Raw genomic sequence first — 25,792 nt, forward strand, 5'->3', positions numbered from 1 at the left:
GCGGCGGCGCGGGGGCCTCGTGGGCCGGGGAGGTGGCGGGAGGGGAGCGGGGAAGAGGTTCCGCGTAGCCGAGGCTCTGCCCGGTGAAGGGCTGGGCGTGTTTCCCGCGTTCCCAGGAATCGCTCCGTGCCTTTGTGTTCCGAGGAGTCGGCTGCCGTGGGAGCCGCGCTTTAAAAAATACTCCGAACGTCTTTCCTTCCTCCGGGACGTAGGACGAGTCGCGAGGATCTCTGGAATCCCGGCGTTGGGTTTGGTTGTTAACGTGCTTCTGGTGCTCGGGACGAGGAGAGCGGTTTGCTTCCTGCGGAAGGTGTGATTGCTGTAGGGAGCAGAGCGCCGCGCCGTGCTGCGAGCTGGGAAGTCAGTTGTTTACCCGCCGCAGTCCTGTAGACGTTTTGTTCTGTGTGCAGCGTTTCCGACCTTAGGACAAAATTAAACAGATCGGTTAAAGCCGAAGTTTGAAAAGCATCTGGAGAGAGTTCAGGGTATGGGCTGCATGAAAGAGCTTAATTCTTAGACTGTAATCTAGCACGGTTGGAATGTGGGAATATACAGAACAAGAGGCGTGTTAGACTGTAACAGAACAGGCTGTTCCTCAGCTGAGCGCTGGGGTAAAAGAAGGCCCCATGGGCTCGTGGTGTGAAGGTTCCTGTCAGGTTTATGCTTCAAAACAGAAGCATGCTTCTATATCCACAACAAAACCCTTCAGGTCTGCTCTATTGTGTTTGCAGTTTATATGACCGTATCAAGCATCAGTGGTCTGTCAGCCTGTATGCAGGTATTGGCACTTCTGAGGCATATTTAGTAAAGGGTGGCCTAAAGCGATCCGAAGTGAAGCAGGTAGCTGGCTTTGACCCTATTGGCTCTCATGTGTCCTTTGAGGCCAAAGCTGGAATTTGTGCTTAAGTTTGTCAAAATGTCTCTGGAATGGGAAGCATTTCTTACCAAGTCCTTGTCGAGCTTTAAATAGTTCCATCATGTGATGCTGATAATTCTTTAGGGCTCTGCGTTTGTTTTTCAATCCCATTCCAGTGTTACTTTTTTGACTAAGTTAAATGAGTCCTCCAGAGTCAGTAAGGTAGCAGCTTCATAGGAGATGTAGGGATCCAGAGAGATGTGATGTTGCTTCTGCTGTTAGTGCAGTTCAGTTCCATTTTCAGAGCAAGTAAATACTATATAGGTAAGCAGAAGGTGACTTTTCCACAACAGTTTCTGCTTCCATAGAAAGGGTAATAAAGCTAATCTGAACAATTTAGTGCAAAGCAGTGCTGGCATAACTGTTAACATGTAGAGTTACACTGCTGTAACTGTGGCAGCATCCTACATGGTTGCTTTTTTTACCAAGGCAGGAAAGGAGTTGCTGTATACTCAGATAAGCAGGGCAGCTCCTTAAGGTTTACAAGTTTGGGCCAGAAATAAAAACTCTGATGTGTTTGTGGTCTTCCTTTGAGGTCACAGCATTGCAACTGGCTTCTTAGGTGTTCTTGGAAGTCCTTTGCTGAGTTCAGACCTGCAACTGTAGCCATTTTTCCTTCATTTTTTATGCCCCTCCTGATTGTTGGCTACTGACTTACTGCCAGGACCAACAGAGAGTACCTTGTGAGGGACTCTTTTCTGGGGCTATTCTGGTCAGTGGTGGCAGAGGCTGCTCATAGGAACCATCACTTGGATGCCTGCTGGAATCCAGACAGTTGGGATGCTTCTTTTCACAATGGGTCTGCCCTGGAAGACCCCTTTTGACAGCACAGCCTGGAATTGCAGGTCAGTGAGTGCCACCCAGAAGCTGAGCTTCCCTGACTGTGAGCTGAACTCAGCATCAAGTTCATTCATGCAAAAACCCTATGCATAGAAAATAGTCCAAACCTGCCAATTTTTCCACCTTGTTAGGGTGTGTGTGCTACTAGATTTAAAGCTGGTACAGCAAACGTGCAGTAATTCAATTGCTGTTTGCTGCTCACGTTTAACTTTGCAGAGTGGCTCTTTTGTCCAGGGAAGCTGATTCATGTTAATGCTGTGTTAGAATATAAACTCCTTGCAGGTGGTTTTCCTGCTGCTCTGTAAAGAATTGAGCACAGGTAGATTCTTATATAGGTTTTGCACTGCCTGTCTTCTCATAACGATGTCTGACTTCAGAAGCACTATGTGCTCTGGGTTATGATGTTCAGTCGCTGTGTGGATTCAGTGAAGATGTGAGTAGTTGAACATCTTTCAGTCTGTATTTGAGAGTCGGGCTCTTTTTTTGTTGTTGTTGTTCAAGTCCTGCCCAGTTACTAGAAAATTAGCACCCCACCTACATGTTCTTGCCTCAGATGACCTTTTTTTCTTCTTTCTGTATCCAGATTTTTAAAATTATTTTTATTTTTTTCCTCACGTTTCTATGGCAACAGATTATAGCGTTACAAAAGGAAGGATTATTGCTTTTTATCCTAAATAATCTAGGATGTAGCAATTTCTTTTGCATACATTGTGTGAGTGAATGGCAGCTATTTAACCCTTGATAGCACATCCTTAACTCCAAGCATGAGAAGAGGAATCCTGTTTGGTAAAGGTGGAAGGGTCTTGAGTGTATTAACAATTCAAATCCTGCTTTACTACTTTTTTCTGCTTTCCACCTCTGTGTTATCCATGAATTTAGTGCTTCTGTCTATTCCATCCTGTCACAGAAGAGGGAAGTAGAGGCTGAAGTACAGCATCTCTTCTTTTCACCAGTGCCAGAGGATGGCTCATCAGGGAGGGATGGAAGCACTTTGCTCCAGTGCCTCTATTAGTTCAAGGAGCTGTGCAGTGACCTACATCTGAGCATGGAATTTAGGTTGTGCTTGCTGTCAAAGTGCATGCTCAAGGCACAGTAGGATTTGTATTAGACTAGCATGCTAAATTCTTTGCATTATATGTTGACAGCTTTTACACTTAAGGTAGTGAGATGAAACTGGCACTACTAGGTGTTGCAGTCCATCCATTGTGTGGCTTTTTTACCTGGATCTTTGGTAGTGACAAGGGTAATGTGGACTAGCCACTTAATTTTCTGTGTTTCTTTTCTTTTTCTTCTTTCTCATGCCTGTCAGCTTCAGTGGTTGTATTTTTATCTCAGATTGCTTACTGTTTTGAGCCCCCTTGGCAATCAAGCAAAGAATTAAGTGGAGAACATTGATCTTAGGAGGGGCGTGGGAGTATACATCTATTTTGAGAAGAGAATCTGTCACCCTAGTAGCTCCAGCCATTTCCTTTCAGCATCTGGCAGGGAATCCTCTATGCACTCTTTGTGGCTTTGCGGGCTTCTTTCTGGTGCTTTGTTTCAAGTTTATCCTTGTTGTTCATATTTAAACAGGATGCTCAAGGATTTGATGTTTTACAAATCAATTTTCAAGACAAGGTCGTTGGAAATGGGAGTTGGGAAGAATCTTAATTATAGGCATCCAGCTGCAAGGGTCATTGCTGTAACAAAAGCCTGTGTAACTAAGGGGAGAACCACCTGCCTGTTTGGTTGCGGGGTTTCACATCTCTTCAGCATTCAGGTGTTTCTGTACAGAATGCTGCAACAGCAGAGGGCAAAGAGAAAGGAAGCTGCTCCCAACTTGGGCATTTTGGCTCCTGCTGTTTGCTCTCTAAGCTCTCACGAGCTGCCTTGCTCAGTTGATTTCAGATGTTTGATGTTTGCCTAGCAGCTCTGTTTTTGGGCACAGATCACTGTGTGGGGTCCTGTGTTGTTTTTTCTCCTGACTGGGCCAACTTTTAGCAGCCATTCACCTGTCACAGCAGTGTATTTATGTATGTGCCCTATATGGACACCCTCCTGTAAAAGCTGTCTGGCTCTCACAGCTTCACGAAGCTGGGCAGCAAATGGGGCAGGCAGCAGCTGGACCTGTCTGTCTGCATGGCCACCAAGGCCAGTCCCTGCAGCTGCCCTCTCTTGGAGATGTGATTCTGGCTGATTATGATTAAGTCCAGACAGCTGAGCTGTGTTGATATGAAGCTTCTCCTTGGATATTGCTCCAGACTTGAAGACAAATGCAGAGCTTCTTGAGCAGACAGGATCAAGGGCCAACGTACTGAAGTTTTTTGTTGAACATTTGTCACAACCTCTAATGGCACCATGTCACAGCTGTTTCTCCTGCAGTAACTGTTTAAAAACAAACAAACAAAAAAAATCAAAACAAGGGGTTTATGGTCTGGGTGATTAGATTAGTCTTCATCTTTTCAGTTTCAGAATGTAAAAACTGGGGAAGGCCTGATGATTCCTCATTTCCTTCTTTTTAGCTTGAGCTGTTGGAAGAAACAGCTATTTACAGTGCCTGCAATTTGGGCTAATTTGATATGCATTTGTCCTTGAAAAATTCCGTGATAATCAAGGCAGGTAGCACTGTAGCAGTGAGCTCACTTCCTAGGTTTCTGAATACCGTCATACACAGTTTTTATGGACCGTTCCCAGGATCTTGTATATCAAGCAGATACTGTACTGTACTCTTTGTGAATATGAATGCTGGTGATTATGAACATGACTTCTATTCCCAAATGTACCTCTGGAAAAGCTAGTGAAGTGGTTTATTCACAAGGTTGTTATTAAAGTTCTGGCATGTCCACAGTACTAGCACAAAGAGATATTAGCATCAGGCAGGAATTTGTTTCTACTCTAGTTGTTCTTCTTTTCATTGCTAAGATAACTGGTGTGAGTCAGACAGTTAAACGTACTGAATGGGAAGGTTGGCTGTTATTCCAGGCTCTCTTACGGTTCCCTGTTTGAAAGCCATCGCTTTCCTTCACATCAGATCTGATGCTGATGCCTGACACGTTTCTGTTCCTAACAGGAAGAAGCCCACACATGTGACAGTGAACTGCTGGTTTTGTAATCAGGACACGGTGGTGCCATATGGGAATCGCAACTGCTGGGATTGCCCCAACTGCGAGCAGTACAACGGCTTCCAAGAGGTACTGTGATGAGTAGCCTGGAGCGTGGCTGGGGAGGTGCTCTGTGGCTGAATATCCAGCAGATTGACAGCTGGTGGCTCTGTGCTGAGCACCTACAATCAGCTGCTGAGTACACTTGTTCACATTTGAGAGAGCATCTGCGTGCATGGGGATGTGCTGACATGGAGTGGTGATGTCAAGGCCTTTGCCCTTTGAAACAGGGGAAGAAAATTTGTCATTTTCACCAGTATCTCTGAAAGTTTTGTTTTTTTTTTTAATTATGGAATGATTATTCTTTTGTATTTTGGAATAGATGAATTGTGTCACATAGGGTGACAAATTACAAGGCCAAAAGCCAACAACTGCTTACAATGGATGTATAGAATAGTGGATGAGGAGAAGATCTGAAGTGTTTTTATCTCTTTTTCACTTTTCTTTTTGTTACTTAATTATGGAGTACAGAGCTTGGAGGATTTTGTTGTCAGCTAGAGAATACCTAACTTTGTTTTATATGATCTCACTTTTGTTTTCCTTCTGGTTTCTTTTTGATTCTTTTCAGAATGGAGACTACAACAAGCCCATCCCCGCTCAGTACATGGAACACCTTAACCATGTTGTTTCAGGTGCTACAACTTTCTGTGATCCCACCAAACCACAGCAGTGGGTGAGCAGCCAAATTCTGCTTTGCAAGAAATGCAACAACCATCAAACTACAAAGATCAAACAGCTCGCTTCATTCTCACCAAGGGAGGAGGTAGGTCTTGGGTAGGGACTGGCATCATGGAAGGACATTCATCCTATGCTTTCCACATGGCAGGGCTGTGTGTCTTTTGTGGCCCTTCATCTACAGAGTCATAGAGTGGCTTGGGTTGGAAGGGACCCAAAGGACCATCCAGTTCCAGCCCCTCTGCCACGTGCTTTGCTGGGGGCAAGGGCTAGTCTAGTTTTCTGTCTTATCATCTGTGTTCATGAGATGTGAACAAAACTGGCAAAACCGGCTACAGAAAAATTGGCCACAAATTGGGGATTCCCATAAGAACAACAGAAGCTTTCTCTGTGTGCTGTATGTGTCTCTTCTGGTATATGGAGGCTTGGTGAGCTATATGGGAAGCTGATTGTATGGCTTGCCTCCAGTTTAGTATTCTTCAGATGTAGTTTCAGGACTTTTTCTGGAGTCTGGAAGCATGCCTCATTCGTGTGTCAAAAGTGAGCATAATAACTGGTAAGGGATCTGCAGTGCTCACCTACTTGTTTTTTTTTTTCCTATCATCAGGGCAAATATGATGAGGAGATTGAGGTGTATAAGCACCATCTGGAGCAGACCTACAAACTGTGTCGTCCATGCCAGGCTGCTGTGGAATATTACATAAAGCATCAGAATCGGCAGCTGCGGGCTCTGCTGCTCAGCCACCACTTCAAACGCCGTGAGACAGACAAGACCTATACTCAGGTATGTTGCAGGAGAGAAGAGGAAATTTAGGGGGAAGTACAGAAAAATCAGTGCCTCTGCACCTGAGTTTATAGCTGGGGGATATATCAGTGCTGGTGGCTGCCATGGGACTTTCTAAATCTGGGACCATGGGTGCATAACAGAAGTTTAGAAAAATGTGGAATAGTTTGCACAGATACTCCCTGTTGTTAATTTGATCTTTCTGTCTTGTTAGTGTCATTTAGGAGACTGTCTGAAATGTAATTATGAAAGAGTGGAATCAGAACGGTGGGACAGAGAAAAGGGGAGATAGGGAAGCTAAGTCGTGAGTACAGTGCAGGAAACTACAGAGTTCAGGAAAAAAGAAATAAGTATGACGGAAGGTGATCTCTGAGCTCTTTGGCTCAGTGCCCAGCAGACCTTGGCTTCTGCTTGTCATTCTGTTCTTTGCTACCCTACCACGTCCCATCCAGCATCAGTTCAGTACAGAGATGGACAAGGGCAAAACTGTTCAGTAAACCATACGGTCTAAGTAAAGCACCATTTCAAAACCTTACTGCAGTTTTTTTTCAGCTTCTAACAAGAAGTTTTTCTCTTTCTCTGCAGAATTTGTGTTCATCTTCCTCTACTACTTCCATAACTACACCAGCTCAGGTGATATTTCTGCGGTTCTTGGCCTTCCTCAGCTGTGCTTTCCTGGTTCTGTTGGCTTTGTACGGATCAGGCGACCCCTTCTCACTCAATGCTGCAGTCCCTGCTCCTGTCTCTTCTAGTCCAGCATCTGTTCAGAACAGGACTGGCACGAGCTCACATGCAGACTTGGGAAATGACACTTCCATAACGATGGCAGGCTGGCAGGAACTGCTCCACATGCTCCCAGAACAGATGGTGGAGAACCTGAGCGCTGCATGGGATTACGGGAAGAATCATCAGATGGCAGTTGCTGTTCTTGGGTTGTTCACCTGCCTGCTAGCAATGTTCTTGGCTGGGCGGATCAGGTGGGTGTGCTCTTTACTTCTGTTCCAATTCAAGAAAAATTGCATTGGCGGTTTTGTCTTGCTCAGTGAGACATGGGGCAGCCCCAGAATGGCAAACATAGCCATAGTACTGGGTGGCACTGTTCTCCATGTTCTTCTTTGGATTTCTAGCAAGTTTAATAGCAGAGCTTACTTCTTTTGTGTCTTGATTCATTCCATTTAAGCTGGAATTACAGTGAATGTAAAGTTCCCAGTGCAACTGTGTCATCCATTGGAGAGCAAAACCAGTCTGTTGGGTGTTCTTAGCACAGCAGTGGGAAAGGCTGGTGGTGATACATCCCGCAGCACATGGCCTGCTCAGCCTTTGAACTTTCCCCACTTCTTCCCCAGCTTTTCCCTTCCCACCCCTTCCTCACAGCTATGGGATGGGGTTTGTTGAAGTTTCAACTCTTACCTTGTATCTTCATTGCTTGTTCTTGATTTTGTTGTTGTTGTTGTTTTTTTTTGACATTGCAGGCTCCGAAGAATTGATGCATTTGCTTCAGTCTTGTGGTTCATAGTGATGAGCCTGCATTTAGCTGAGAGGTACCTGAAGATGGAAACACCCAGCTGGCTAGATACGGCCAAATTTGGCACCACGTCCCTATGCTGCTTGGTGGGCTTCACTGCAGCAGTGGCAACGCGGAAATCAACGGGCCAGCGGAGATACCGGCCCCGAAGGTCAGAGCCAGAGCAGTGACACTGGGGGAAGGAGGAAAAAAGCCTTATGAACTCTGTGCGACTGGTGCTTCTCTCTCCTCCTTTTATTTTCTCTCCCTTTTATTATTATTTTTTTCTATTAGAAAAGCAGTGAAGATCTTTCCTTCTTTTATATATAAATATATATATATTTTTTTTCCTGCCATCCTTGCTTCCCACTCTGTTAGCTGCTTGGAGCATTCCCACTGCTGGTGCTAGCCAAGGAAGCTTCTGCTGCTGCATCCCTTCTCCCTTACTTCTGAATCCTACGTCAGCAGTGCAAATATCCAACCTTTCCAAAGCCAGTTCTTCCAGCAACTGCTTCACAAACTGCTCCATAAATGCAGACTCCTTCCCATCCTGCTTCTCCAGCCAAAGAGATTCTGGCTTCTCCTGTCCTTCTGGTTCTTCTCACTGCCTGTCCATCCTTAGCCAGTCACAGAGGAATCCTCTTCCTTGATACTCCATGAGGCCTGGGCCACATTCAATTTTCTAATGGTGCTGGTCGCTTTAATTTCAAACTGATGGAAACTTGCCTCTGGATTCTGAGTCCTCCTGGCGTATGCTGTAGTAACACTGCATGGTGTGTGGGCATGCAAGGAGTGGATATTCATAGTCCATAACATTGTTCTTCTTGCCTTCCACTGTGTAGCATCACTTAACTGCATGCTGTCTTGCTCTGCTATTCTTCTGGGACTCCTATCTTAAATGAAAAGGAGGCTTGAAGTCCTTTTGACTGGAACTTCAATAATCTATTTTAAAGGGTGCTTTAAAAGGTGATGTAGCTGACAGTGTCCTGGTTAGATATCTGAAAATATTTTAGGCTTAATTTTCAGTTCTACCAGTGGCTGTTGTTTTTTGTGCTAGTTTTCTTTATTTGTTTGGGTTGTTTTCTTTTTTTTGTAAGAGGAGCCTCTGTGTAAAAGCACAACTGGATGAAGCTGTGTTCCTCTACTCCTGTAGCCTTAGAAAGAGAAGGTATACAGTACTTGCAACTCTATGCTGTGCTATATGGCTGACTTCTGCTGTATGTCACTACTTATCCAGTTAATGTTTTACTTAAAAGAAATGCAGGTTCCTGAGAACACAGATATGCTGTAGTAAGGGCTGGGAGCTTCTGCTGCAGGAGCCATAGCAATAGAAATGGATTATGTTTGTTACTGGAGGGAACGTGGGCTGTCTTAGTGGAAGTTGGCATTGGTACTAATGCACCTAAAGAAAGGGGCCTGGAAATTGTAACTTCTGAATTGAGAGCCTGGCAGCCCTCTGCTGAAAGCTTGGATGGCTGGGTTACTGCATAAACAGAATGAAGCTTGAGCTTGTTGGGTCCTTGATGGGTAAGCAGTCTGATTATCTTGTGCATTTTTTCTGTAAGGCACTCCACTGATTTTTCCCATCTGAATTCAGGTCTTGCAGTTGGAGATGGGCTTTCTAGAGAGAACAGCACCATTCCAGGAAATCTGCTGTTATATTCAGAATAGCAGGCAGAACATGCCATGGTGATAGTCTGATATGTTAGCTGGATGTCTTGATCTTCCTATGCATAAACTCTAAAATAATCAGAATGGAGCTCTCACTGTGAAGTTTCTGCATCTCCCACTGAAAGATCCAGATGCTCCTGGATACTGGAGAAGCAGGTGAACCGCTAAGAACATTATTTAAGGAAACAAAATAGGTTTCATAGCTTTCATAGTTATTGTTCTTCAAGCCAATACTCACTGTGAAAGCACAAATGTAGCACTAACAAAAATTCTGTAGAGATCCATTAACAGTAAGCCAAGTGAGCTGAGTGTGTCATGGGCAGGTACAGCTCCTGGAAGAAAGACTTTGTGCCTGTAACATAGCAGCTGGCATTGGAAGGGGACATGGAAACCTACTTCCCATATGTGCTCTTCTTTAGAAATGTTTTTAATGGTGCCTTCAAACAACTGCTGTATCCACCTCTAAGCCAGCGCAACACCTTTCTCCATTCTGGTGCTCACAAACGATGCTGTTCAGGTGGCTGCTTCTTTACACGTGCACAAAAGGGAACCAGCATCTTCGGAGCCTGGTTCTGCCCTTGTTTCCTGGTGCTTACCAATCCCAACCCAAAAGCTTTGTCTTCCAACTCCAAACTCCAGTTTTCCTTGTTCCAGTCTCAGGCTTCTAAAATGCTAAATAACAACTACTGTGTCTTATTTTCCATGAGGGCAATGGATATTTATTGAATTTAGAGTTTCTCTAAAGTAAATACTTATGAGGAGCCATGGGAGTTCATCAGAGCAGAAAAAGAGCCTGAAATGTGCACAGTCCTTAGTACTGGCTTAGACTTCTACAGTCACTCTGGCTCCTTTTTCTCACTATTAAGAGATTTAGTAGGAAGTGTGCCTTAAAAATCTGGTGTCTGTACCAGACCACAGGCTCCTCTGTCCTGTCAGCTAGTGGAAGAAGGGAGCAACATTAAGAAAGACAGCAGTAGGCTGGTGAAAAGATAGGAAGTAGCAAACAACTGCATATATTTTTGTAGATAGATGGTTTACCAGTGTCTACTCAGCCTTCCCTCCAGTGCACTGATCACTGCAATGTTTTCAGGCCTTGAAAACTCCTTACTGCAACTGTCCTTCCAACACAATTTTCCTGCAGTCATCTTCTCTTCAGAGAGTCGTGGACAAATCCACCTAATGAAATGGACGGTGGAACCACATCCAGTGCCAGCTCTGTCCTTCACTAAACTACATGCATGAAAGACCCAGATGACCTTATGTCTGTTATTGAAATAAGACCTCTGGCCTTTTTTCTGCTCCCTTCTTTGTCTTCAGTATTTCCCAGTTCACTTTTTAAAATGAAATGTGGGAAGGTACTCATTTTATATTAAGTTGTGATTGTCTTGTGCGTTTGCATACAGAACTTGAAGGTTCCTTCTGGCATGTGAGAAGCAGCTGGTCTTGCAGAGGTGAGCAGTTTCCCCTTGCTGCTCTGCTGTTAGCTATATCCAAATAGGGGGAGGAACCACGCTTTTAGAAGAGGAAAAAAGGGTGAGGTGAGGGAAAGTAGCTGACAAGTTGTTGAAGTATGTGGGAATGGTCTCAGTAACATCGTGCCTGGTTTCTAATGGCAATATCCTTTTTTTTTAGAAGGAATAAAATTGATCTGAATCTTCTTGCCCTGTAGCAGGGAAACTTGGTGGCAGCATGCAAAGGTGCTGATCAGCCTCTTCGGAAATTTTACTTTCAAGTGCTGAAAGGGCTGTGTCAGGTATTGCTTGGTCCTATTTCTTGTGGCCCCATAAGTCTGAGAAGCTGTTTTCTTCTCTTCTTTCTAGCAGTATTTTATTTTTTTTCTTTCAATTTATATATTCCCTGTATTTGCACTCTGAGCTCTGGCACTTTTTACACTTATTCTGTTCTTTTACATCATTCTTCTGTGCCTGATCTTTTCTCTTACTCTCTTGTCTTCTTTCCTATGCAGTGGTGTGATGGAATGTGGGGGGAGGTGTGCCCAAAATCCCTTGAGCAGGCAGTAGAACTGGGGGAAGGAGTGGGGTTTATACCGTGAAACCCAAATAATATTACTAAAAGAATATTTGAGGCAAGAACTCTTTGTCTTCACTTTATTCAAATTAATACAAGTGAAGTATGCTTACAGGTTGCAGTAATATTGCATTCAGAACACCAGAAAACTGCTTCGTTCTGTGGCCAGCCTGTACAACTGAAGCCTGGGTCTCTGCAGTGCTTTCTTCACCTTACAATTGAAGAATTTTTGGACTCTTAATTGGAAAAATTTTTAAAGCAAAACAAAATAACAAAACAGTTGTTGGAGTGTGACTCCTCATGCCAAAGAAGCTGTCTTTGCTTCAGACTTGAGCTTGTTTTCCCAGTGTTTGGTGCCTGAGCAAGTTGGTGCAGCTGCTGCTTCTGAAAACGAAAAACCTCAAAGCTTTAGGAACAAATATGCAGCAATTGCATTTCTGGTCTCTTAGAAGCTCTCTTTATGCCTTGCTTACATGTTTTGTTGGGGCTGATGGAATAGGAGGAGAGGGAAGCAAGAAAGAAAAGGACGTTTGTTTTATCAGTGGTTTATAAACTGCTAATATTAGATCTGTACCAGTTGTGTCCTTGGAGCTCCTCCTTAGACATTTAGGTCTGAAGAAGACGATTTTCAGTTATCAGTGTTTTACTATTGGCTATTTCTGGACAAAAATAGTTCTCTAGTTAAGGAAACTACTGCTGCCTTTACTGACACTGTTCCTGCAGAATCTGATTTCAATGCCAAATAGACTCTTCTAAACAATATGCCATGCTGTAGCTTCTGCAAGGAAGGTGCTTTACCAACCTCATGTCTTTCCTTGGGGTTCAGTTAAGAAATAGCTCAGCAGTTAGATGTGCCATCTGACTGCGGCAGGTTTCTTTCTCCCTCAGGCTCCAGCAGAAGGAAGTGCATACCAGCAGCTCAGTTATTCTGGTGCAAGCCTCACATCTGTGCATGGTGTCACTGTCCTTGCAAGGCTGAGATATTGATTTGTGTGACACATTTCCTTCTGCTGAGGGAAATAATAGCTACCAAAGGGCTGGTAACATACAAAAAAACCACTATAAGAAATCATCCAGAACCACTTGGTTGGTGCTTTGAGCCTCTTATGTTCACTTAGAGGTATTTATATTTCGAGCTACAGAGAAACAGGTGGTAAGTAACCTGTGGTCACCAGATACAGCTCTGTTGCCTAAGGATTCTCCCAGCCATGCAGGCTAGACGATGCCAACACCATAACTCAACAGAATTAGAGGGTATTGGCCCCCAAAGCCTCTCATTTTAGGTGCTGCTTTTTGACTCTGGCCTTATGCTGTTGTCTGAACCACAGGATGGGAACTACAGAGTGGAGCTGAGCTGGTGAGGAGCTCTTAGTGAGTATGTGCCTCACTTAAAATCAAGCCTGCTCCAGCCCAACATGGCTGACTCTTAGCTCATATGGCGGCCGTGCCTGGCCTTCCAGCTCCAAAACACCTTGTGCCCTGCTCAGCAGAGTGAGATGCATAAAGGGGTCAAGGTGATTTTATTAAGTGCCTTTCCCTGGATGAACTTTTTGACAACACTACGTTGCTCTGCTTCAGTGGAACTGTTGCAGCTGCAGCTTGGGACAGCAATGCCTGCACGTCTGGCAGGATCACGCTTTTGTCCTGCATTTACCACCAGTGAGTGTGGGTGGGAATATGAGGGTACTTGGACTATACTCTTGGATTTTCATTGACTCTGCAGACACTATGAGGGTTGAAGTGAGAACCCAAAGCTAGCAACTGAGTAAGTATCTCTGCTGCTGCTGCTTTTGGTCTTCCTGAAGCCCTCCCTGATATCTGTGCATGCCAACTGACCCCTTCCTGACCTTTTACAATATTAGATATCCTGTATTTATATCCCATTCCTTTCTTTCTAATGACTTCTTCTTTCCTACGTCTGTGTTTTGCATGCCCTAGTGAACTGAGCTTGGGTGTGCCAAAGGGTGAGGACAGGAGAGGAATATAGCAATGGTGTAGTAGTGTTTTATTTTAACTCCAGTATTTTTTGAGTAAGCTGAAATGATGTGAAGCTAATAATCATGCTTAAATACTGTAGAAGTCATGTATGGATGTATTGTGGTCAAATTATTTATACTTATATAAACAGATCAAATTAATAGCTGGTTTCATTACTCCAGACTGACTCTGCTTGTGAAAGTGGGGAGTTGCAGAACATGGCTTTCAGTTTTTAAATAGCTGCCGTTGAAGTTGTGTGATCTCACGTGTAAACTTGTCAGTTCTTTCCAGGTGTGTCATCACCTGCATGTACACCTAAAGCTTCTTTGAGACTTGGCAGATGCTCTCACATGAAAGGGGCAGTACTCAGTCCTGAAGTGTACCAAGAGTACCCTGTAAAGCCTCATGGGACCAAAGCTATCGAGTACGCAGGCAGGGAAGAGGTCTCTGAACCTTCTGATTTTGCCAACGTCTGTGTTTTGTAGACATGGAATGTGTACACACCTTCGTGCCACCAGTTGGGGGGAGCTCAAATTGGTGCCAAACATCGCATCTGTATTCCAAAAGGTATCAGTGCAGGACCTGGCAGCTGGAGCCTTTTCAGCTTCAGTTCATCTCCCTCCCTTTTCACCTAAAGCAGAGTGACTTGTAGGAGAAAACAATTATTAGACTGAGCAGATGAAATTCCTAGCTCTGTTCTGGCATCAAAATCTTCATGTATTTGGGACCTGTGCTTTCTCAGCATTATTGTCCCTGCGTGCCTGCTTTTTATTTACCATATTGCTCTTTACTCCTGATTCTATCACCTTGACCAGAGGCACAGGTTATGGAACTGGCTGGTGGCCTGATGTAATGCAGCAGAACAGACAAGTGGCTGTATATCAGCTTGCAGAAACTTGCTTGTTTTGCAGCTAGCAATAAGCAAAGCAGCAGTGAGCTGCTTCTGCATTCTGTGCAGCAGCAATCTTGCTGTCTGCAGAACATAGTGCAGTTACACGGGAACAGTTTGTAGGTAAATTATAGTGGGAACTTGATTCCAAAGGAAACATTTTACCTAATGGTTGACAAGTGGTACCTTGACTGATTCCAGGCAGACAAACCTGGATACATACAGCAAGCTGCCTGACTCTTCACGTTACCTGTTGGCGTGAAGGGACCCATCTATAGTCTGTAGTCTGACCTGACCCATGCTCTCTCCCTGTCTCTCTCTCTATTCTGTGGGTGGTGCAGCATATCTGCAGTTAAAATGTGAATTTAAAACAAACACATGCTAACTTTGATAGGAGGGGGAGATATTTGGAGAGAGGAGGCTCTACTGGCAGGAGGTGCTTCTTCAGGACAGTGTACTGTCCCATGCCATGTAATGCACTTCTTTAATTTTCTGTTGGTTTTTTTTCTTTTTTCTTTTTTTTCTTCTCAAGTATCTGTGTAGAGGAATTGTGCCCAACTGTCTAGTAACGCTGTGATCATTGTAAACACTAATTACGATACCGATTTTGGATGTTCTCAATACTAAGTTCTGAAATAAATGGCTTCCGGGCCCTATTTCCACAAATCATCTGACTCCAGAGCCTTTTTTTTTCCCCCCCCTCTTCCTTTCTTGGTTACTTTTTCCACTTGCCAGAGCCACTTTTATCATGTACACAAATGGCTTGGAGAAATGCAGTCATCTGAGAGCAAAGGACTGTGATCTGACTGCTTCCTGCCTTATTGACCCTCTTGATTTTCTTGCTTTATTCCATTTGCTTCTGGAAGTTTTAGGTCTCCTGACCAATCTCATCCATCCCATGATAGCACCCCTGCCTCTTAGCAGCACCTGGGTCTCTTGACACAACAGTAGCAAACACTAGAGAAGAGTGCATAGAGAAGGATGAGAGTTTTGTCCATGTTACAGGAATTTATTCAGAGTAGAGCCATTCGTGGTCAGCCTTTAATCCTAAGGTATTGTGCTATCCTTAAGATTGTCCAACTCTTCCTTGGTAAATAGAAAAGTAGTTTTCTGGATGATTAATTGGCTGCCCAGAGGATTGGACGGCACTAACGTGTTGAGGTTGAGATTTGGGGTTGTTGAGTAGCAGAGACTTTGGAAGTCCAATCCAAAAAAGTAAAAATGCTACTGACAAGATTACAGTTAGAAGTGATGAATGACTGTAATGTATCCCATGCTCTTTCAGTGAAAACAGCCAAAAGTCAGTAAGTTAGAAATGCTGTTCTTCTGTGCAGCAAGGAGCTGTGTAAAGTTGGATCCTTTTGCACAAGAGTAGGAAAGGCACAAAGTTAGGAAAAAAGAGTAATGTTCACAAGTGATGCCCTGATCTGACCTTTCATAGACACTGCAGATATTGCTGTTTCTGAGATGAGCTGTATCATAGTGCTGACCTGCACTTCTTATTTCCTTCCAAATCCATTTTCCCTCTTGGAGGTCAGTATGTCCATTTGCTGTTCATGTCTGTATGTGTGGTGAGGCAAATGTCTCTGGATGTGCACCAAAGGACTCTGCACGTTTGCACTCTGCACATGACACCCTTCCCAGGTCCTCTGGAACCTGAAGAGGTTGGGCACTTTCTGCTGCAAGACTGACGAGTTCCTGGCTGCTGTTAAAGGCATGGCCTGCTTGCAAGCACCAGAGGCTGATTGGCTCAGATGTTGTTCAGCCTGATTGAGCTGGTCGGGATTGTTGATGTCTGCCTCATACTAGCAGATAAGTAGCTTTTTAAATTATGATCTTAAATCTGAACTGCTGCTTCTGCGTGCGCTAGCACTGTGTGATGTTGCTGCATCATATCTCTAATCTCCATGAGAGAGTGGCACGTGCATAAATCATCTGACAGCACTGAGATGTATTCCTCCACTCCCTGTCTTACTACTGGCTTTTCTCTGATAGATGAAAAACCAGGTTTCTATTCTCATCTGTCTCAGTGTTTTCATCAGAAGTGAGATTAAACCTCCAAATGTTGCAGTTTGATTACAGGCTGCAAAGTCTGGTATCTCCCTTTAAAAACGTATCTGTATATTCCCTCCATATTCTTTATTACTTCGTCATTGCTTATTTGACAAGAATATTGCCTGTTTCTAATTAAAGAACCTCACAGGAGATCCTTGAGGTATCTTGCTCAAATTCTAGACTTTTTCACGTATGTCACTCAGTTGTTAAAAAGTAAAACAAAGTTCCCATGTTTTCAGCATTGCATCCTTTTTAAAACAATCATTTAGAGGCTATGAGAACACAAGTGAGACTCCAAAGCAGATTCTGCTGGGGTAATGTGATGAATGGAGCTGCACTCATGGGTACTGATGTGTCTGCGAGGGGGAATGGGAAGAAGGTAGAAATTGGTGTCTCATTTTGTGAGAGATGGTTCACTCTGGGCTGATCCTTAAATCGTAAACCACCGCAAAGGTACATCACAAAATCTGAGTATCAGAAGTTAATTGCAGATTTATTTGCATATTAACTATATGCTGTGGCAGTTCTGACTGCAACAACTGCATAAAATGCCAAGTCCTGTCAGACAGTTACATTACCAGTAGAAGTTAGTGGTACTTAAAAACCAAGCTAACTGATGCAGGTATCTTTAAGTGCATTTTGTCAGTTCTCTCTCATCTTGTGTTCTCAGATTGGTATCACTGTTTTACAGCTCCCTTCTTTCACTTGCAAAGAACCTATTGGAAACAAAGATCTAGGAATTCAGTTCCATTACTATTGCCAATTGAAAGAGGCTGTGATAGAGATGGTGTTTTGTACATTAGAAGGGAGACACTGGAGAGAGTGCTGCAGGAGCACGGTTCCCTCTGCATGACTATAGTAGTACATATTAGTGGTTAATTATGATATATGAAGAAAGGAAAATGCAATGGCTTCGGCCTCAGTTTAGGATTGAGAAAGCCAGGTTTGTGTCTCTGTTCTATTGTAGGGTTTTTGTGTGACCCTGGACAAGTTCCTTAGCTTCTTTTTGCTTCTTCCTATCTGTGAGATGATGAGTCCAACAGAAATATAACAAAGGCAATTGTATCAAAGGGGCCTGCATGTTAGTTCTAAAATGGAAATGTGCCTAAATCTTTATCTAACTGTTCATAAAAACACTCTTCTCTGTGCTGGCGTCAGAGGTAAGATACTGATTCTGGTTTGTAAAGACAAGCAGATAACGGCTTGTTTCCCACAGGCACAAGATTTCTAAGTATGTACTTTACGTATGCATATAGCAAATATCAAGAACACTCTGTTATTGGTGTTCTGTGCATTTGGACTTTGTAAAACATTCTGATGATTTATATCAGAGTGATTTTCTCAGGGGAGAAGTCTAAGGACCTGAGATACTAAACTGTCCCACCATTTATTCCAGCCTGTATTGCAGAACGGGTCGGTGCACAATTTAATAAGGTTGAGCATTTCTTCCTTCCCCAGTTTCAAAGATGTAGAAATGTGCCCATAAGCTCAAAGCATTCTGTATCTTGTACTCCTGCACTGAAAAATAATGCAAACTTAGGGACACACCCAAGTTTTCCTATGCTAGAGATACAACCACCGTTGTAGCTCTAGTCCAAAAAAATCCCACAGATTTTTTTCTGTTCTGTTTAGGTTGTTGCATTCTGGGTCCCCTGGTTATAACTGAGAGGGAGTTACTGGAATGTCTCCATTCCTAAATGCTTGTCATGCCTGTCATTTACAGGTACTTCTCCGGGGATTCATTTACTCTGTTTCCCAATGGCACTGGGACTGGCTTCCCTTCCTCTACTACATCTCTCTTTGTCCCAACACCACCCAGTATTCTCCAGCTGACAAACCAGCAGCTCTTCAGGTCCCCACACAGAACTTCTTCTTCCTCTCTTCCTGGACGTCTCAACAGAGCACTCTCTCTGGGTACCATCCCCTCCTTGGCCAGAGCAGGTAAGGCAATGGAAAAAAGGAACCTGTTACATTTAGATTCTTTTCATTCCAAATATTTTGGGGGAGGATCACTTATTTTATTTCTAGAGACTATTGGGCAGATCTGTTCCACTGCACCTGGGAGAAGGTCATTATTCTGACTCTGGTATTGAGTCTACTTAGGAAAATGGAGACTTTTTTCTTGCCTAAACTTAACACCCCCCCCCCTTCTGAGGTTGATGACAAGATGAAGCTGTTACCTTTTTCAAGGATAGATCCCTGGTAGCTGAGCCATCTAGGTTCAAGCTATTTTGTTTTTGCTTTTTAGATTCTGGCTACTTGTTCAGTGGAAGTCGACCAGCCTCACAATCATCTCAGTCCAAGGAATCTCCCACATCAGGTAATGCACTGAGGCTTCTGAGCAAGCATCTCTGCAGGATTTGCAGTGGGTGGATTGAAATGAGTGATTCCAATTTAATTCTTTCCTTCCTGCTCACATCACAGTGAAAGCACTGATGAAAATACTGCAGAAATAGTTCCAACTAAGATTGAGATTGCATTAAAATAAGATTTGGATATTCTTCTCCCTGGGAGAGCTTACACTGAAATCAGTGATACGAAGCAAGGATCCCTTCCCTACTCTACATGTGAGCTGAGATTATTTTGAAATGAGATTTAAAATTGTTTTTAGGGCAACTCTTCTGTTTTGCTCTCCTTCCCTAGCCCACAGAACTGGTAATTTAGCTCTGCCCTTTTGAACCTGTCTGTTGCACTCCTGACCCTGGGTGGATCATGGGCTGTTTGTGCTGCTGCAAATGCAGCAAACTAGTATACCTTATCCTTGAATGTACCAAGGTATATGTGGAATTTCTCTGTGTTTTGCAATGCACGAGAGAGAGAAACTGAATGAATTACGAATTATAGTACAAGGTACGTTGGTTGTTTGCAATTCCTGTTCTCTCTTCCTTAACAGCTGTTAAAGAAAACTGTGCCTCTTTTATCGGAGTTGTGATCTTTTTTTCTCTTCTGGGATATTTCCATTTCAGAGCACTTCTCCCTGCTGTCAGCCAGCTGTGCTCCCTCACGCATCCCCTCTCCAGCACCATCAGTGGCTGGCTCAGTGACTTCCAGCTCAGGTTCCCTGCGGTACCGCCGGCCTCTCATCAGCCCTGCCCGACTGAACCTGAAAGGACAGAAGCTGCTGCTTTTCCCATCTCAGAATGAGGCCCTGCTCACCCCAACCAGCTCAGAGGCGCACACCCACTCAGACAGCAACATCTTTACAACTGAGCTGTCCTCGTTTCCGAAAAAGAACCTCAGTGAGCGGGGAATGCATGGTATGCTGGCAGCGTGCTGCACTCCTGGAAATACATTTGTAGGATAGAGTTGGATTGCAAATAAAGTCGTGCATCATCTAGGGCGTATGGTAGATGGGAAACTTTTAACCATCACTCAGGTGGTGATGATTATTAGGTTACCAAAGCTCTCTTATGAATTCACTGGCCTGGAGAACCACTATTCTGCCAGAGCAGATGTCCTGTTCTCACTGAGTGGTGCCACAGGGATACTGCTGCCACTGCCCTTAGCCTTGTTTGTCAAGTTAAGGACCACGGTTCTGGTGATGCTGATATGGACAACTTATGAAACAAACTTGGCCTGTGTTTCCAGCTCCAATCCTCAATCTTTTCATGATTTTACCAGGCAAGCATTCATTACTCACAACCACCTTTAGGCTGCTAAATTGTACTGCTTTTGTCTTCCACTGGTGCCTTCTGAATTTTTATATCTCTTTTTGCAGATATGAGATCTGCTGTGGAAGGAGGCAGTATTTGCAGCAATAATTCCATCAGAAAGGAGGATCACTCATCACACTCATCTACCTGTGTGGTAGATACAACTACCAAAGGGGAAGATTTGGTGGGCTGGAGAGGTAAGTGCAAGTCTCATGGGCGCTTCACCGTGCCCATGAGGGCAACTGAGATCTTTCCTGTGGTAGTGATCTGATCTTGAGGTCAAAGAAATAAGTAGCAAAAGCGGTTCCTTTCTGCTATTTTAAACCCTTAACACAATTATTCCTATTCTTTGGGCCATTTGAAGAGTAGTGACAGCCAGAGTGCTCAACTGGGACAGAGGGCAAGAGGTGGGGATGTGGGTGTTTAGAAGAGGGACAAGATGAAAATAGAGCTAAGGAGTTCAGTGGAATCTTTCCTAACAGGAAAAGTGCTTCAGAAATTTCTGCTTACAGTGAAAACACTGGGCAAAGAGAGAATGCAGCATATGTTCTCCGTTATTTATCTCATCAGTTCTTTTAACATCTCCTCCTACTGTTCTTTCTCTCTTTGTATTCTCCTTTTCCACCAAGGTCATTTTGGTAACTCTGCTCTCCGAGGTCTGCTGGCAGTGAGTCTGACTCTCAATGCTATCTTCACATCAGCCTATGTCTACCGGAGCCTGCGCTGATTTGTGCCAACACTTCCTTTCTTACTGGTCCCACCTGCTTCCAAGAAGACTCCTTGACAAAATGAATTCAACCACGGTTTCATATCTAATGGCCGTGCCACTGGTGCATGCTGTTGGTTTTCATTGTTTTGTGTTTTTATAACGACTGTTTAGTCAGCTGTCATGACAAGGAACCCTATTGGCTGCTGCCATCACTTCCAGGTAGAACAGATCACAGGATTGTCCCTAGAGGTGGCGAGCAGAACTCTCAGAAAGCCCTAGCTCAAAGCCAGAGGCTGTTCAAATGTTTCATACGCTTTCTTTCAAATGAACTGACCCGAGACATGAGCCTGAAAAGGTGTAAGCTGCACTGTTAGGAATGTCCCCTCAGCTCTTTGTCCTGACATATTAACCTCATGCTGACGGTGCTAGAATTCTAGAATTAGAACAAATGAGCTGAAGAGGACACACGGCTTAGTAGTTGGTGCTGGGCTTTGTCTACAGTAACAGCATTCTCAGCTTCTTTGGCCAGTGGTTCCTCTTTTCCCTTTCCTTTGGCACTCTCTTCTCAATTATCCATGAACTTTTCTTTGGTTGTCTTAAGCTTGCCTGATCACATTGGTTACCCTGACAGCTCTGTCATATTTCTTGCATCTTATATGACCACGTGCTTCCACCCAGGCTCTGCCATGAGGCTACTCTCACCAACTGCCATTCTGATCTTATTGGTTCCCAGAAACTTCTCTGGTGCATACATCCAACCAGTGCTGTTGTAGGGATGTACAAATCTAAAACACACATCCTTTCGTGGTTTGCATTAGAGAGAAGAAACCTACATTTTATTTTGTGTTGGAGACATTAATTCTGTTGTAATAAGAAGGGATCCCCACTTGAAGGGCTTTAGCTCCCAACTCCAGCTGCTGCGGTTTTCACTGAAGGAGGAGTGGCATAGTTTGTTCTTGCTGTAAATTGCATGTATCTGTTGGGAGGTGCTTGAGGAGCTGTCTGATTGTATACATTGTGTAAAACTGGCTCCTCAGTCTGATACTGGGATTTGCAAAGTAATTATTTAAGATATTTCATAAATAAGTACCACGGTGCTCTTAGTGAGAGATGCCAGAGTTGCTTCTGGACAGTTCAGCTTTCTAGAAGGATAGTTTTTCTAACCCAAAGAAAGTAGCATTAGGTTCTCAAAAGCAGCTTATAGTTTGAGTGCTTCCACTTCTGGGTGAGTCATCAGCATGGCTTAGAGTTCAGGAGCCATGTAGAGTATCATGCTGAGCACTCAAAATTATTTAATACATCTTAGGAAAAAAAAAAAAAACAATCTTTATGCCTTGATTCTTAAATCCCAAATACAGAGAGGAGAACTACCAACATGCCAAGGATACCTGGTGAAAAGAAGCCAACTGGCATTAGCTGTGTATTTTCTGAAGCAGGTCTCACACTGTTAAGAGTTTTTTTTATTGTCTCTTCCTTTGGTCTCCTTTACCTCAAATGTCCTTTCTCTTTCCTTTCTCTTCATCCCATTGTCCTGTGTCTGCATCTTGAACTACAGTTAACCTTTCTGTGTCTTCCTCTTGGTCCTGCTTTTGTTCCCTTTACTGCACTCTTGCATGTGCACAGAAACACAGCATCTCTCTGCTGATAATTTTCTGCCCTACCCTAAATTTCACACCCTAGAATGATGATCACCCTTCCTTTCACTTAATTTTTACTTGCATGTTTTATTGAGATCCTACCACAGCCTCACTCAGTCCCTCACATGAGCCAGACCCTAATCAGTATGCCATGTAACAAAGTGAGCAGGGCTTTACTGCTGCTGATTCAAGCTCTGCAAAATTAAATCTCCCTTTGTCTCTTCCATTTCTTCCTGCACTGTTTTAGCAGTCCACTTCCAGCCACTGCTCCCCATCCCTCCCTTGTTAGTGAGGCTAGTTGTTGCCTACTCTGCATCTTACATGCAGAGGACAGACCTCTGGCCACGCACTCATTGAGAGACTGCAGAGACCTGGCTGCCAGCACCCCTGTGCAGAGGTGTAGACCCAGGATAAACACCTGCAGCAGAAATAACTAGATGTGCTGCAGGTTGATGGTTAATTCTTTTGTAACTTGCATGAATTGTTACTTATAGCTGAACCTGACCCACAGTGTTGCTGTTATGAGCTTTTTATCCCCTTTATAGACTTGTGCAGGCTCACACAAGCATGTGTACAGGAAAGATGCTAGCAAACCAACATAGAAGCTTCTCCTTAGACCTGTGCTGTTTGCATTTGATGTTGTCCAGGTGTAATGTGTGACATCCCATTTGTGGATCCTTGTCCTGACTTCCAGCATACCCAGGGGCTGCCTATGCAGAGACAAGCCTGCCAGAAAATACAGTGGTTTTGCTTTTTATTATGCTGACAGAAGTGCACTGTGACTTCATGTATGCAAACTTCCTACTTTCACCTCCCAGTCTGCGCTGAGTTCATTTACCATCACACTCACCTGGGGCCCAAGTTGGTCTCTGTCTCTACCAGATTGCAATATAGAAATTCCCCTCCTTTCCAGCAACGAAGGAGCTGCACCCTCTGAATGCACCTCTTGTTGCCCAGAGCAGGAACGCTTTAAGCTGTTACTGCACTTCTGAATCCACTCACTGAAGCTGTTCTTAGATGAGCATTTGGAGACCGTGTCCAAAGCAATATAAAGACTTTGGATTTTATTGCTGAAGAGGGAAGACAACCAACTTTCTCATTCTGGTGCTAGAATACTCTCCAGTGGTGCTTTCACAGATGTGAAGCCTTTGCTTGAGTAGTACACAAGAGTACATGTGTGTATGTGTGTGCATGCATATGTATGACAACGTTTGGAGGGTTTCTTCATTTTGAAAGATCTGAACCCACGTTTGTCTTTATATTGTTGGCCTTAATCTAGCTCCTAGATACTGTGTCTATCTTGCTGCTGTTTTCTGTATGAAGCTGGTTTGGAGGAGAGGAAAGATCATCTGGTTCCCCTGTAAAATATTGTTGACTGGTGATGCTGATCTTCATACAGTGTTGTTTGGGGGTGAAATTTTATTTTTCTAATGTTTTTCCTACTCTAAAGAACTGTTGGAGTGTTTGGAACTGAAAAGATCATTATGAAATGGACTGTCTGATAAAGATTTTAGTGCTACTTAATAAAAACCACAATCAATCTTAAGGTGGAACATAAATGAGCTCCATTTCCATTCTCTGCCTTCCTCGGAACATTGTACTTCTTTGGGTGTGGGCTTGTTAGTTATGTTATGAGACTTGGTGAAGACTTTTAATGACTCTGTTGTTCTGAATTAGGAAAGATTTGGATTCTAGAACCTTGTTCCAGTTCTGCAGCCTTGGTGCAGTTTGGCAGATGCCATAGATGTTACACATGTACCTATTTGATGGGACGGATGGAACCAGTTGCTGATTTCTGAAAGTCATCACATCTTTTACCTAAAAGCTCAGACATGAAGTTGGTCATTGTGGCAATGTGGTGAAACTTATTGCTGGCATCCATAGGCCAGATTCATTGGAATTTTGCCTGTCTGCTCAAGCAACAAATTCAGCTTGTGAATGTTTTGTTCTCATTCTCTTCTTGGGTGGTGGGAACATCTTTAAACGCTGCTGAACTGCCTCGGTTCCTTTAAACAAGGCAGCTGAAATGAAGGGCTTGTGTTGCCTGTGGATGCTGCTATGTTCTTTTTCTTCCAGGTACCATTCCAGGAAATAACTGTGGTCTTAACCTCTATCACACACATCTGTTAGAAGGCTAGAAAGGGCCAGTTTGGCCAATGAGAGTTAAATTTTAATTACATATGTATATATACACATACACAGACGTGTGTGTATATATATGTATGTGAATATATGCACGTTGCAACAGAGAGTAATCATCACTGTTTTGAATGGAATTGGTATCTAGAGAGGGTGTGGAGGACAATTTTGAGTCCTAAACCTTATTTCCTGTGACAGAAACGCTGTATGTCATGTATGTGTACTTGTTTGGGGAGCTCTGACACTGTATAGTTTAGTTAAATTGTACTCCAGGGGGAGGAACTGTTCCTCGGAGGTTTTTAGTTCATACTTTGTGTTTAAAGAGGAATATTTTTCTTTAAAAAATAAAAATGGAAAAAATTTTCACCTTATAATGATTTTATTTCTTGGGGAGCTGAACGTTTTTGGGGGGTAGGGAGATGCTATTTGGGCTTGTGTGTGTCTGTGGTCAGATCAGCTTTGATCTCTTTGCTCTCATGAGACCTGAAAAGTGTTACGCTTTGAAAGCTTTCCTTCAGTTAAAGCAAAGTCATCTCCTGCTGAAACTTCTCAGGTGCTGCTGCACCTCCGAAAGGCATTGCTGTCTTGAGCTCACATAGGATAAGGACTGCCTTTAATGTTCCTGTTTCCTTGGAGCCCTGATCTTGTCTGCTGGCTGTAGGGTGGCCTGGTATCATCTCACACAAAACCACACAGGATTTCCAGTATTTCAGCAGACAGAGGGTGGAATAAAGGGGTTCTGAATGCAGGTGCTTTGTCCTGCTCTCTCCAGTCATCCTCCAAACGTGTACAGTCTGAGGAAACCCAAGAGGAACGTTTGTAAGGATGTAAGCTAAGAATAACAGACTGAGCATTTTCCTTCTCTTCCTCAGCTCTGTGCTACAACTTTTGGAGAAGAGGAATTGATGCCCCTCAGACCAGTGAGCCGTGAGTTCGTTTATCCATTTAACAGCGAGCAAAGAAAGGAGGGCTTATTAACCAGTGTCACTGCTAAGGCAGGGAACTGCCGTCCAACCGGGACTTCTTTACAGACACATTTGGACGCATCGGGTGTCCCGGTGGCGGCAGCGCTGCGCTCTGCTCAGCTGCTGCGGGTGGCGAACGGACCCGGCGTGGATCCGAATCCACGAATCCCGGCGTGCGGCTCGATGGCCCCGATGTGCCCGGGGCTGAAC

At 43.8% G+C, this 25,792-nt stretch overlaps 1 protein-coding gene across 1 annotated transcript; it reads left to right on the top strand.

Annotated features, from left to right (window-relative positions):
- Window positions 1–212: 212 nt before the first annotated feature.
- On the top strand, window positions 213–24,024 carry TMEM201 (transmembrane protein 201; the record flags this gene model as incomplete). Its single annotated transcript, XM_031556714.1, has 11 exons — window positions 213–310; window positions 4,806–4,926; window positions 5,465–5,659; window positions 6,179–6,355; window positions 6,941–7,332; window positions 7,828–8,031; window positions 18,203–18,420; window positions 18,728–18,799; window positions 19,446–19,736; window positions 20,198–20,329; window positions 20,762–24,024. Coding segments are annotated over 11 exons (1,998 nt in total), but the record flags the coding sequence as incomplete, so codon positions are not given.
- Window positions 24,025–25,792: the final 1,768 nt, after the last annotated feature.

Source organism: Meleagris gallopavo, chromosome 23, assembly GCF_000146605.3.
Source record: "Meleagris gallopavo isolate NT-WF06-2002-E0010 breed Aviagen turkey brand Nicholas breeding stock chromosome 23, Turkey_5.1, whole genome shotgun sequence".
Classification (NCBI taxonomy): domain Eukaryota; kingdom Metazoa; phylum Chordata; class Aves; order Galliformes; family Phasianidae; genus Meleagris; species Meleagris gallopavo.